Here is a 14,661-nt window from a genome sequence, read left to right as displayed (position 1 = left end):
GAGGCTCCAATCAGGATCAATGCCTCAGAGGGCAAACCTGCAGCATACTTGGTTAAAACCGGATGGTGCTATCAGTCTTAAAATACTGTGATGCAGCAAGGCCAGAGGGCAACAGGAGGGTGACAGAGGAGATATGCAAGCCCCAGGATGATGAGAGCCTTATTCCCTGTAGAGGGAAGAGAGGTTGCTATAGATTCATTAGAGCACCTGAAGCCAATTAGCGCACCTGATAAAACCCCCCTGCCTCAATCAGACAGTTGAAGCAGAGTGGTTTGGTGTTGGAGCAGAGAGCAGTGTGGAGGGAAGCAGAGGAGAGTTTGGAGAAGTGCTGTGGCAGGCCAGAAGACCAAGACCCTAGGTAAAGGGAGACAAGCTTGTGCAGAGCAGAGGGACTCCACAGACAAGGGGTTGGGAGAAATCTGGCCCAAGCAGAGAGGGAGGGCAGGAAGCCCCACAAGCTGAAGGGCTGGAGAGGGAAGTAGCCCAGGGGAAGGAATTGCTAATTCAAGTGGCTTGCCGCTATCCCGAGGGCTGCTGGGCTGGGACCCGGAGTAGAGGGCAGGCGGGCCCAGGTCCCTCCCTCTCCACTCCTTCTCTGGGATACTAGTGGGACAGTTAATACTCCAATTCAGGGGTGAGAAACGGCGCCCTGAACTCCCCCCACCCAAGAAGAGAAAATGCGGGACTCATCATAGGAGTGCCAGCAATTTGCCACAGTACTAAAAATCAAACTGATATAGAGCATTTAACAACCCCAGGAAAACTTTTTTTTTTTAAATCTTTCATCCAGAATTTCCTGGTACTGTACAAACATTAAACAAGCCACATAATACCACTGACAGACAGGAAAGTTCAATACTGCACACATTTGGAGAAGAGCGAACAGACACAATGTTATTGTGATTTGCACAAAGGCACATGGTGTTAATGATGGTAGTTCTGTTCCAGTGTGATCTTTAGACTGGTTCAGATCTGAAAGGAAGCATGGTCTACTGGTTAAAGCAGGAGACAAAGTAAAAAATTATCTTGGGTCATTTCCACCTCTGCTATTGACTTCTGAGACCTCAAGACCAATTACTTAAGGGAGACACATTAGCCTCCCCATCTATAAATGGGAATAATTATATATTAACACAGGTGTGTTTCATGTTTATAAATGAATATGTGCATATCATAAAAATTATATTCATGCATGGCCATATCTAGCTTCTCTACTTCATTGCTGCAGTAAGAGTTCTGAAAACAAATATCACCAACAAAAGGCACAGTAGTGGCAAAATAATGTCTGAGCTGCCACACATGAGATGCGGGGGCAGAAGCTCTCTCTGGACACAAGTCTCGCTCCCAGGGCTAATAGAGAATGGACAGACTAGATTGTAGCCCTCTATATTTGATATCCGAGGAGCTGCCAGCAGAAATATACGTGAATGCACTTTACTGGCCAACTGTTGGAGACGAACAAAGATAGGCCTCTGTGCAGTCTGTCCTTCCATCCAAAGGGCAAGTGACAGTGCAGTGCTAGGGGAGAAGGTAGTGGCCCAGAACACAAGCATAAACTGTGCCTACACCAACCTCTGAAAACTTTGTTGGCAAAAGTAGTTTAGAAATGGAGTAGCTTACCACACATAATGTTGTAAAGTTCAATATTTTCAAATGGAGGTACTTTGGTCTTGTGTTTGAATGAGGGACCATAGCCTACAAAGACAGTCTTCAAAGAAGAGAGAAACATGGTAAAAGAATAAGTTTGCTTTAACTCTTAAAAAAAATTTCCAAGACTTCAAGTTTCTCCCTCCAACACACACACACACCCAATTACCCTCCCAAAAAGGATTAGTTTGCTGCTTATACCTGCATACTATTGATCTTGTTGTCATATCCATGATCACCATGGAAGAAGCATTTTCCTGATAGTTTCTTATAAACATCCATGGATTTCCTACATTGAAATGTAAAATCATAAGAATTATTGCTGACCTGACAATGTGGTTTCAGAAGATTAAAATTTAGGCTGCGATTTTCAAAAGGAGTTGCAGGGAGGTAGAGCTTAACTCCCTTTGAATGTCATGGGGATTTGGGCACCTAACTTCTACAGGTTCCTTTGAAAATTCCAGTCTTAAAAACACAAAAACAGCGACGTCGTCTCTCAATTATACAGAAACTTTGCCCTAAACGATCCTAGAGCAGTTCACAACCCTACACCAGAGTGAATGCGCCACTCTGATGCACCAGCAGCACGCACTACTTGGGACAAGAAGTGAATACCATACCCAAATGAAACTCTAGGGGGAAGTTAGGTAGGCAGTTCTCCAAAGGGGCAAAAGGGGTTATAATTTTGAAATGTATTAAAATCTTAAATGGGAGTTCATTTCTCTCTTTCCCAGTGATGCTCCATCAGCATTAAATATATTCTACCAAGGAAGCGATGGATTTGGACAAGCACATGGGTCCTGCCATTACTCTCAAAGTCTTAAAACTGAATTTTGCTCAGTATTTTAATAGATGTATTGTGACATCAGTTCTTTTCAGAAATCCCCATTGACAACTATAAGCGTTTCTGCTTAAACGGATGGCGCAATACAACTTAATGCTATGCCATTATTTAAGAGATTGAAAAACTTGAGACATTACCTGCCTGAGATGTACTTGAAAAGACACCAATGCATATGGAATAACTAGCACCATCTATTGTGAGCCTTTGGATAACTTGCCATTCCCAGGTAGAAGCCCTTCCCCACTGGGGACTCCCATAGATTGAAGCTGTTTAGGATCATGTTGCCCTAAATCAGTAGCATTCTAACAGATGCTTCTTAGAAAGTCAGAAAGCACCTTTGTAATAAATTACAATGCTATTGAGTCCTTTTCACCTTCTTGCCTACCACAAGATGAAAGAGTAAAGGAGAAACAGACCTGGAGAGAAAATGGGAGAAACTCAGAAGGAACAGAAACATACAAAGAAAATAAGTGGTAATCAGAAATATAATGACTAGCTTTGTTACACACTAAGGTTTATCAGCATCATCACAGGGGCTGCCTAGCAGTCCAGTGGGCTGCCATCCTAAAAGTCAGTTTGTACACCCGTTAGAGGATATTCTCTCAGAGATTTGGCTTTTGTCCTCAAAACTGGAAGTGACGTAATCAGACCTGTAACTATTACAGAAAGAGTCTTTTCCTGGCCATGACTATAACATGAATTACAGTTACATTAACAGAAGAGGGGATGCACTCATTAAAAAGGTAGCTCTTAAGAGCAGTAGCAAATAATGCTGCCAAAAGGAAGTTTGAACTGAGATAGAAGGGGAAAAAATCTTGAGTAAAATATTCCTTTTACCTCTCCTCCCCATCCTATATCTAGAGCTGTTTCGGAATCTTGCAACTATTTTTGGCGGGGGGGGGGGGGGGGGGGGGGCGGGGGAGGAATGTCAGAATATGATGATTGGTATAAACCAAAAATTTTTGTGCGAACATACCAGTTTTGACAAACAACTTTTGTTGGGAAAGGTTTCACAGGTCAAAATCAGAGAGACACATTGACCGCAGAATAGCCAAGAGCCTAGTGGTTATGGCACTCAACTGGGACGTGGAAGACCCTGGTTCAAGTCCCTAGTCTGAATTATAAAAAACCTGGTAAGGAGGTCATGGGTTCATCCTAATGTGGAATAAGAAAAATTCTATACTCCAAGTTTCACAGAACACGAAAACTGCTTCCTGTCTAATTATGTTGGATCATATTAAAGAAGTTCTGCATTAAAATCACAAATGAGTTTGATTCCCCATAGTTTAAATTTTAGGGTATTACTAATTAAGAGGTCTCTTGGTTTTTGGTACTGTTTCTCTCCCTCTACGTGTGAAACTTGCAAGCTGCTAATTGTGTTAGTACATTCTAAGACAGAGTCTGTTCTCAAAGCAATTCTTTGTAACAACAACTACTCACAGAGAGAGAGACTCAAAGCAATATTCTGTAACAACAGAAACAGCACCCAGAGACTCCCTGCCCTTTTGTTGTATTCATCTCGCTTCGTTAACAATTGTGATTAAAATAGAGATAAAGGATGTATGTGGATGGATGCTTGGTGTGGATAATAACTGAATGATCAGGGAGCTGCCAGCCTAAGAATGCAGTGTCCATCGGCTGAAGAAGGCGTCAAGTGGAAATAATCAGAGGATCCCCAGAGGGCAGACTGGAATCCACCCAACAGCCTCAAGAATGGGAGAACCAAAGAACAAGATAACATCTGGCAGCACGGAGCCGTCAGGAATGTGCCATCTGCTAATTGATTCAGCAACAGCATGATGAAGCAATTCCCATAGACTGGCATAGGAAGAAATTCCTATAAAAATGGACTCTGGAAAGTGAGAACTTTGGGGTCTGATTCTGCAAACCAACTTCCAGAAGCATCAGATGAGCATCTGACGAGGCCCTGCTCCCTCCTCATGTCCAGGCCACCTGGCCAGTGGCTTGGCATGAGCAACTCTAAGGCTGGTAACTATGATAAACAACCTTGCAGAACCTGTGTGTGTGTGTTTGTATGAATGAATGTGTGAATAAATATGAGATTGAATGGAATGTTATAGCTATAACTAACTGCTTACTATGATTCTTTCTGTATTCACAATAAATGTGATATTTTGCCTTTTCCCCTTTAATAAGGTCCTGCTGGTTTTTATTTTATTGGTATAAAAGCTCTACATGTATCAATAAAAACTGTTAAGATGGTAGGTTTAAAACCAGAATTTAATTCTTTGAAATTTGAGAACCATCATCAGAAATTGTAGAAAGAACACTTGTGACCTTGCCTACTGGAGTTACATCCACTCTGAAAAAGCAGTTGGAATTTCCCATTCAATGATTTAGTAGAAAGATCTTTGCATAAATACAGGAAGATAAGCACAAGTGTCAAAGACACTTATTAGACAGTCACGGTGGGTATCCTGGGACAGACACAGCCGCAACTATACTGCAAGCAAAGACACTTATGACACACTGTTTGACTGGCAGCAACATAGTCAAAAGAGCACTACCAATTCTTAAAGACCCTCACAAGAGGTGGCAAGAATATAAATCTGTCCTGTTCTCTACCAAAAATACACTGACTCAGCTTTATGAATAAAGGACTGGCTGTACTCGATTGAATATATCATTTTATCAACAGATCAAAAGGAAAAAACAAGATATTTTAAACACAAAAGGATGTTAACACTAGAAAAAGATTCCTCCTTTTCTATTGTCTTTAAAAGCAAAGTAATGGTATAAACTGCCTGCCTCTCTAAATAGGATTAATTTTTTGCCTGGCTAATTGCTAAATATCTTAAGAATATTCAAAACTGCCAGTAACTAAGCTAGAGAAGGCAGAAGAGACCAAAAAAGCACCGCACTCCACACACACACTACAATTTACCTTGCCACATGCCATCTTCTGTCCACCAATAAGTGAATATCCTCAATTCTTCTGTTGTAAGCATAGTGCAAACGCTTGGGAAGGTGTTGTTTCAAATAAGGTTTAAAGTGCTGGTCTGGCTTTCTACACTGAAACACAATTGTAAGAAGCTATGTTGTTTCAAGTCATCATCACTAGTGTGGCTTCAACCATAAGATCTGCTTGATTTCAGGAGTTCAAGGTTATGTATAGTAGACATATATCCCAGATCTTGCACAACACACTACAGGACCATATTTGTATAAATAGTGCACTGATACACTTCCCTACAGACAAGTGAGTTTTGAATTATGTTCTATGCACATCTGACATCTTTGTTCTCGCTACAGAGTGTTCTTCAAAGCAGTTTGCGAAACTCCACCACATTTTCCTCAGTGATATGCAAAAGGGTTCATATCTGACCAAAGCTTAATTTCAGAAGACTCCTGAATAGATAGCCTTTCCAGAAATATATGTAAAGCAGTTTGGCTTCTACATTTGATAAATCAGTATATATTTAATGGGAATTTCATAAAAACAAGGTTAAGGTTAAGGAATATCAAATGGATTTTTTCTGCATCTTCCAAGTACTACTAAAATGTTTACTCATAAAAAGGTTACTTTCCATTTCTGAAGGAAGGAATAAATCGGCTCAATTCAGGGACTCAAGACCATCAGGAAGATTCTGGCTGTGTACTACCCAAAAGGGTTATAAAAGCTACTACAGCAGCAAACAGGGGATCTCATGACAAACATTAATCCCTACACATGAAGGGCCTTATTTACCACTCTATCTTCAGCCTAATGCTGGTTTTCTGACTAAAGAGTGAGCACAAAATGATGAATAAAGCCCCAAATTAACATGTGAAATGAACAATATACTGTAGACAGATATAATATGCCAGTGCTAAATACTCACTGTGAGGTTGGCAACAATTACTTTAGGGTCATCTGTTAAAAGAGAGACACAAAGACATAAAACAGTCATCTGTTTATTGGAGTTACAAAGTAAGCACTCTTTTCAGGAGTCCAGGCTCCTTTTAAAAAGCTATCCTCTCTTAGCAAAAATGTGTTAGATAATGTGCAATATAGTACACCTTTAATGTGTTTTTCCTTAATTACCCAAATTTTTTATAGCAGCATTAATCAGTGTTTTACACTTTGGACCTGAAACTAAATACTCATAGAAAAAAATTTTAAACTAACATCTTGAAAAGCATCTATCTAATCTAACAAGTAGGTAGTCATATCTGAGAATTTGCAAAAAGCTTTCTGTAAGAGTATTTAAGTGCAAGAATAAGCATCTTTATAAGCAATAATTAATAAGAAAGCTGTGGTTCTTTTGGCTGCTTTAGCATTACACACAGCTGAATAAGTGACTAAATGAAGTAACTGAAAAAACATTCTGGGCAAGCCGTGGGACTTTACTCTATGCAAGCTGCACTACCACTTGGACAACCCACATTAAATTCTCAGTCTCACTTCTTACAGGGCCAGCTAACAGAATTTCTCAGCCCCTGGAGTAGAAAACAGAGTTGGAAGAAAATGAAGTACCTTGTCTCTCAACCATATTATTTTGGCTGCTTAAGGCATGATATTGATTGGCTTTGAAATGAGTCACATTCAGTCTCAGGTACAATTCACAGACACATACATTTCAAAGATGTAAGAATGAAGGTAGTGTTAAGGCATGAAATAGTGGAGGAGGGAGAAAGTAGTTAGGTAATTTGCCATTTAATGTTCTGTTCCAAATCCCGAGAATGCGTCTATTTATTTTGTGTTTGAATTGTCCATTTATAAGCAATTACAAACATTCGGGGAGAAGAGGATAGAAAGAGACCCATAGAGGAGATGAATGAATGCAAATGGAGGTGAAAAACAAAACAAAACCCAGAGGCACTGTGCCAGGGATTAGAGAGGACAACTTCTCTTTGGAAGTTCTGACCATGCCCCAATCAAAGGAAAAGAACTTGCTTAACATCAGGGAAACTGAAAGAATGATTTTTCCCATGCTATTTCACTTCTCTTTGCATAAGAGTAAAATATAGTGCATCTAATTATCTGTAGAACTTTAATATGGTAGTGCCTGATCCTACTCTGACTGAAAACTGCAGCAAAATTCACTGGAGTTAACAAAAAGGACAATGGAGGCTTTTTTAAAAGTTCTCAGTGGAAGATACACAAATATATTCACTCATCTAGGAGATAATAGGCATTGGAAGATCTTTTAAAAAAATTATAACTGGAAGTTTACTAATAGTTTTGGTAGACTCTGCAAAGAAAGAATTTAGTCTTTATGATAGCCCACCAAAATCACAACATAGTACATTCAAAAATAAAATGGTGAAATACTTTTAGCCTATGACGTGAATAAATTCATTGTTATGCTCTGAAAAACTTAAGATACACATCAGTGAAACACTGGTATTTGAAAACAGATCTTTACCCATGTCCCTTAGACAAACATCAGAATACATCTGTTCCTAGTTAAACCTTTAATCTAGGTATGGATTTTAACACGTACCCATTGTCTCTGATGTCCTTTTGTATTTTGTGATCTTGAAATATCTCAATCTGGTCTTTGCACAACCAGATACATCTTCAAGCAAATTTTCCCCAGACTGTTTCAAATGGTCTCATGTAGGGCTAACTTAGAACTCCAAGCAACTTCTTAAAAGCATGTTGCAAAAAACCCAGATTTTTCATATACTATCACTGAGCCCCATTTGCTCAAATTCACACTTCACCGTTTTCTCTTACCCACACTCTGCCTTAGCTGTACATGGCTGCCAAATATCTAAATATCTATCAGTTTTTTGGCCACAAAAATGGGAAAATGAATGGATTCATAATTAAGACTACCACTTGACCAGTCAATAGGCCCTAGTCAGTAGGCTATATTTAATAATTTTTTTTTTTAAAAACAACATTCTCACTTAGCATCCAATTCTGCAAGGTGATGAACTCCTTCAAGTCTCACTATCATTGATAATGGGACAACTTGTCTGGATGTGGTGTTCTACCTGAGTTAGAGTTGCAGAATCTTGGCCTCAGTATAGTATTTACGATACTTGTAAAATCAACTTACATTTCAGATTATTATTAGATCGAGGGCGAATGCGTCCTAAAGACCCAGGCACCAATACGATATCTTCTACATTAGTCAGATAGTTACTCAAAAATTCAGTTCTTTCACAAGTGGTGTCCTCCATTCCTGTGGAAGGGAAATAAGCCTCCTTTAGAAAAGCACTGTATCTTGAAACAAGCTTATTTCCTAAAACAGAGGAATCAATCTCTGGCTTCAGAGCAACGGTTCAAAAACAAATATTCCTTCTTCATATACCCATCCTATTCCTCTCTTCCTAGCAGGTAACCTACCTCAAGTTTATGGAAAGACTACACTGTCACGAATTAGTCATCAAGAGTGGTCACTGGAACTATTCCACCTGCCAAGGAACTGTCAGACACATGGACACCTTTGTTTGTTTTCAGCTTTCACCAACATCAAGTTCTTTTAGCTAATGTCTTCTCGATGGCAGCACTGATAATCACCAACATTAGATATTGTTTAATAACAGAATTATGGCTGGTGCTTGCACCTATGTGCACAACAGAAATGCCAGTGTCAGAGCAGCAATGCCAATCACTACATCCAGGGAGCGTACACTTGTTATACATCCTGTTTTAACTCCCAGAAGCACTAAGATCAGCTCCTAGTTTCAAAGTTATTTTTAAAATACAATTTAAAGAGAGGAGACAAACACACAAAGGTATTGTATCTTGGTGGTGTATTCTAAACCAACTGTAGGTAGAGTGAACAAAGTTGTTACCATCAGAGTTATTTTGTGGCCAATGAGAAGTGTATTGGTGGTCTCAATCTAATTCGTAGTGAGTAAAACTCAGAAGCCTGTAGACAAGGAGTAACTATGTTTGCAAAATAAACTCTCCCCAGAACCCCAGCAGTCATCCCCTCCACATCAGGGAGGAGACATAACTGGTAGAGAAACCTGTAGCACAGTGCTGTACCTGTTTTGTGGACAGAGAGTGAACTTTACTGTCCAGGCCTGTTAATCTGGCACTTCACTCACACACAAAAATCTTATCTGAATAGCATGGTATCCCATAGCAAATCATGACTCATTTAGTGTACTATTACTCTAATTAAAGACCTTTAGTAACCTCTCTGAAATGTTATGCCAAGAACAGTTCTACCTCAAAAACATACCCAAATTTGATCTCAATTTTCCTTCTTTCGCCTATAGTATTTTCACTGGAGTTTCTCTCTTTACTAGGAATTCTTACAGTGAAGTTTTCCCTAATTTCCAGGTGACAGAGACCTTTCAAGTCATGATTTTCCATTTTTTTTATCATTCTGCCCATTTTTGCCACTTATTCTCTCCCCGATCCAATATCTCTTGTGGGCATTTCTCCTTCCTCCATAACTCTTCAAAGCTGGGCCCAGTCCCTCATAACTATCCCAACTTTGTTCCTCTGTATGTGACCAGCTGCACTCCTAATTGCCATGGAAACTTACTGTTCCAAAATTCTACTCCTACAGTCATTAAAAAGGGGATGAGGCTTCTACACCATTTCTTTTCCAGTTAACCTACTTTTAATAAATAAAAACAAAACGAGAGACATGGGGACAGACTGCAGCTGTTCACACTTGCTAGGGAGCAGGTAGGAGATATTGTACATTATTTGTGTGTTACACCCCAAAATACAAACAGGCTTAATTCTGAATGAATGTGCAAATAGTTAACCAAATAGTTAAAATAAGAAGGAATTCCTCCACAAGGTAATCATCAGGCAAATTAAAAGTTGGGCTTACATTGTCAGTGTCCTGTGAATAAATATTTTTCCTTTTAAAAAGAATTTTTAAAAATAGGATGTTCATTTAGGCTCCGATCCAGTAAAGTATTTGTGGTGTGTATAACTTTAAGCACAGTGAAGCTCTGGAAATTGCTCAATCATCAGTTTCTATCCATATTTACATACTAAGAAAGGACAAGTAAGAGTTTTTACCATGGTCTCCAACAAAGATAACATTGACACATCGATGTAGTTTCAGCTGCTTCAGTCCATCCATTAATTGTCCTAAAGTCTTGTCAATATCCCTTAGGGGATTTATCATCTATACAAAGTTTGCAGAAAGAAAGGAAGTTAATCACCATTGCAATGCTCTCTCTTTCACTATAGGTGGAGCTTCCTCAGCAAAATTCTTGTAGGTTAACTTTCCAGATCAAAAGGCAGATCCTTGGCTGAGTAGTTATCACCCTGACCTAATCGTCATCTCCTTTCCTATGAGCTTGATTTGATTTCCTCGAGGGAAAGATACAAAAAAAGTCTTCTATTGGGATGTTGTTGGATGACTGCAAGAAATCATTGATCCTATTCCTACCCCTCCAACAGAACCCCTAAACATATGGTAAATGCAAAGATTTACTAAATTAGAAAAATGCATATGATTGGGGGAGATGCGGGGGGAGAGAACTCATTTAAATGCTGTTCTTCCAATGGACTTTAGCTTTTCAGTTTTTCCGAACACCAACTACGTAGTCGTGGTACATAGCTTCAATCTCAGTGTTCATATGAAAATCCCAAGCCATTGCGAAGGGTGCTCCAGGAGGTATCTGGTGCTAGAATGGCTGCCCTTAGCCTTCCATTATAAGTAGCAGGAAGAAAAGGCAGCTTCAGCTGAATATCCAAGGTCTCTAAAGGATCAAGTGACAATTCTGGCAAGATTTTGAAAAAGGATGCCCAGAGCTAAAATGGTATAAATATATTATTTTTTATTTTATAAAAAGGCAAAATTATGACAACATGCAGACAAGTTACAATTCTGAGCAGGAACAGAAGCGAATGCACTTTTTTCTTTTTTATTAGAAGATAAATACTTGGAATTTCCATACATTTTAGATAAAGGACAGTTTATTAAAAAGAGAGAGACAGACAACATTTCTGTTTGTCACAATATGCTCAATTTCTCATATGTGCATATTTAACTGGATCAGTTAAAACATTTGGAACAAAAAAACAATTCTCCTATAGGAAAACAGAATTTTGTCAAAATCTTGACTCGGAAAGGTAGATTTCAACCGTTTCCCAAGGGAAATTTCTGCTTACAAAAGTCAACCTGACCCTAATCTAAATGTTTTGCAAGCTCCCCTTCTGCCCAAACTGTCACCCACCTTGTGGAGTTGTAGATTCTGAAAATAATCAAGGTAAGACAGGAAATTACAACTCATACAAGGCACAATGGCGACTCTGCCACAGGGAGAAACAGCTGTGAATCACAGGAGATAGAATCCAGCTGGGGAGCAGGAAGAACCCAGAACTACAATTCCCATGAGACATTGTAGCAGCTCAGGCAGAGAGAAAAGATTCGGAAACTAAAAGCTCCTATTCAGGAAAATATGAACATTTAGTTTCAGTCAAAAATGATGAAACATTCTGAATGAACATTTTACAGAACTTTTCGTTCCATGAAAAATTGCACTATTTTGACTTTTTGTCCCAAACTGCGACAAAAGCCCACTGTTAAAAATCTCAGATTTTCCCCATGGATTGGAAAGTCCGTTTTTCAGTCAGCTCTAATTGTATCTCATGCATCACATAAGGAAATTAAGACTTTTCTTTCAGCCTCTAAATGGTAACTCTGCAGTTAGGAAAGCTGGGAACTGCAAATCCTCCTGGATTTCACATGAGGATTTTCTTGTGCAACAGGTTTATGCTGTTCTTAAAATAGAGCAATAGTATTTCCATATGTGATAAGGAACCACAAATCACAGTACTTTTCTAAAGTTCTATATCCACCAAATTTCAGCTGGGGATTTGCAAAGATGTTTTTGATACCATGAAAACAAACTAATTGAGTTTTAAACAAAAATAAAACAAAGCAAAACACACCACCCTTCTCTTCTCCCCCTCACACACACACACCCACCACAAAAAAACCCCACACTATTTCACATGATCAGAGCCAGAGAACCTCAATTTAGCTCCTTCACCCCCATTATTCTCACTGGGTTCTCATTTAAAAAGTTCTGTTTATTTCTGAAATGGAGTAAGGTCGATACTGAATGTCATTAATACGTTTACGTGAGGATACTCTACGTGGATGTGGGACTGCCCTGAGACCCATGTTCTTGTCCAGATGTAACCTCCAAGGAGTTATCAGTGAAATAATAAGTCTCATGTGTACCTTTGCTCAGATCACATGCTGATCTCCACTACCTCAGATCTTTGTCAAGTTGTATGGAAAGCTTTATTTTCCAAGACAGGTGTGGATATCTGAGATGCCACCGAAAGAAACAACTGACATTATTATAAGAGGATCAAGTATGAAACTGAGAAATGCAGACCAGTGTTACTAGATAGGTTTTAGCATGAGTTTTCCTTCTGAAGAAGAACTATTGTAACCTGATGCTGACGTATGAAGAGAAGAAAGGATTTAACTCCTAGTCTTGTGGTGCATCCCATTGCGGTCAATGGGCATAAACAAATACTGGCACTAAAGGGTTAATTTGCACTGGATGTGGATGATAATTTGTGCTAGAATAATCTGAGATTTTTGAAGGTTTAGTGAGAAATCCACAACTGGGTTTCCATGGAGATTTGCATGGATGGAAAAGCTTTGGATGAAATATTCATCCAGAGAAGAGAAGCCCCCCGGGTGGGTGGGGGGGGTGAGAGAAAGGGAGATGGATACATGTACTCTCACTATTAGCCCACCTAGAACATATTTTATGCCAAAAACAGTAGGACCTTGAATTAGCAAACTACTCTGAAAGGGGAACTCCTGTATAGTTTGTTTCATTCATGTAAACAGATAATCAGCCTTCCTCTTGAGTAGACTATCAATGCTCAAGGTATCGTGCGAAATGGCAGTTTTACTCTTGATGACTGATTCCTCCTCCCCCCCCCCCGCCCATTCCAGGAGGAGTCTCAGAATGCCTGATTAATTTCAGAACTATATTTTTTTTTTAAATCAAGAATTGAAAGCTACTGGGAAGAGTTTCTATTGCTCTTCTTTGAAAATACACTGTCAAGATTTTTGCTTGGATCCCACAGGAGATATTTTTAGGCCCCATGAACTGGGTTACAATTACTTTAAAATCCCTGAATGGAAGGGATGCTGAAGTGATCCACAGCCCTTCCCAAGTTGTCAATTAGTGGCAGGTGGAGAGATTTCATTTATTAAGGATCATCTTTCTCCTCTCTCTAAATCTTTTCCTGGGGAAGCAACCTCCAACTTTGACCTTTTTGAAGACAGAGACTTAAGTACCATCATAAGGCATTATCGCCAGACCCAAAATCATGGGTTCAAAAAAATCATGATTTACATGCCCTTCCTCCCGTCTCACCTCCCCCCAAAAGTCTCAAGATTTTTTAGCCAATGAGATATTTGTGTGTGCGCCATCTGGCTTTTGACCCTTCAGATTACACTCAGGTCAATTTTCAACTTTTCTCCAGTGCCATGAAGACTAGAAACTTGGTTTTATTTGAAAAGAAAAAAAAAAGAGAAAAGAAAAGAAAAAGAAAAAGATTCTCACATAATCACTTGATACCAGGAAATGGGGCTTAAAGAAGGACACCCAATGTTGTGAGACTCATGATGAAGTCTTATGGCTTGGTGTCGCTGATAAGATCTTCCCAGAGATTTGTTTCATGCTCCCTTCGTTTGATGGATTTTTAAAAGGTCCTAAAGAGGCTTTCCCTACAGTGAACAGAGTATAAAATAGGAAGAACATAGTTCCCAAAAGACTCAATATATCCTGGCTGCTTTGCCAGCAGTGATCTTTCAGTACAGTTATAGAAAGTCTGTCTCGGAATTCCCAAACTGAAATATGGAAGGGAGTCCAAGTTGCAAAAATTAAGCTACATAAGAGCCTCAAACTGACACTTCTGTCACAAAGTTTTGGAACACAGGTAAACTTACTTTGTTCCGACGGGATTCCGCAGAATACTGATCCACTCTATGTACTTTTCTTCTTTTCTTTGGAGATGCAACTCGTCTTTCCTGTCTCCTCTTAGGAGTAATTTTTCTCTTAGGTCTCTTAGGCGGAGTAAGAGGTGAGCCATAACTACTCTCCTGTACTGGCGGAGAGAGATGTCTGGACTCAGAGAAATCCTGACTCAGCTAGCATCAGATACTACAGTGACCTGCATCATCAAATTGAGGAGCATGAAGATCAATGCTTCTTCAATAATATAGGAGTTAGAAAGGGACAATTTAGAGGTCTCT

At 39.3% G+C, this 14,661-nt stretch overlaps 1 protein-coding gene across 4 annotated transcripts in view; it reads right to left on the bottom strand.

Moving 5' to 3' along the window:
- The window catches only part of ENPP2 (ectonucleotide pyrophosphatase/phosphodiesterase 2), a 107,257-nt gene that overhangs the window by 15,781 nt on the left and 76,815 nt on the right, over positions 1-14,661 (bottom strand). For 3 of the 4 annotated variants that reach the window (XM_073330256.2, XM_073330255.2, XM_073330257.2), the window contains 6 exons: positions 10,440-10,548; positions 8,503-8,628; positions 6,334-6,365; positions 5,397-5,524; positions 1,849-1,936; positions 1,621-1,708 (listed from right to left, as the gene is read on the bottom strand). In XM_073330256.2, the coding sequence (XP_073186357.1) occupies positions 1,621-1,708; positions 1,849-1,936; positions 5,397-5,524; positions 6,334-6,365; positions 8,503-8,628; positions 10,440-10,548 (571 nt within the window). Of the gene's footprint in view, positions 1-1,620; positions 1,709-1,848; positions 1,937-5,396; positions 5,525-6,333; positions 6,366-8,502; positions 8,629-10,439; positions 10,549-14,355; positions 14,509-14,661 lie in introns of all 4 variants that reach the window. The other variant, XM_073330258.2, reaches the window with a different exon arrangement.

Source organism: Lepidochelys kempii, chromosome 2 (genome assembly GCF_965140285.1).
Source record: "Lepidochelys kempii isolate rLepKem1 chromosome 2, rLepKem1.hap1, whole genome shotgun sequence".
Taxonomy (NCBI): domain Eukaryota; kingdom Metazoa; phylum Chordata; order Testudines; family Cheloniidae; genus Lepidochelys; species Lepidochelys kempii.
The sequence above is the reverse complement of the archived record's forward strand: the minus strand, read 5'-3'. Positions and strand labels throughout refer to the sequence as shown.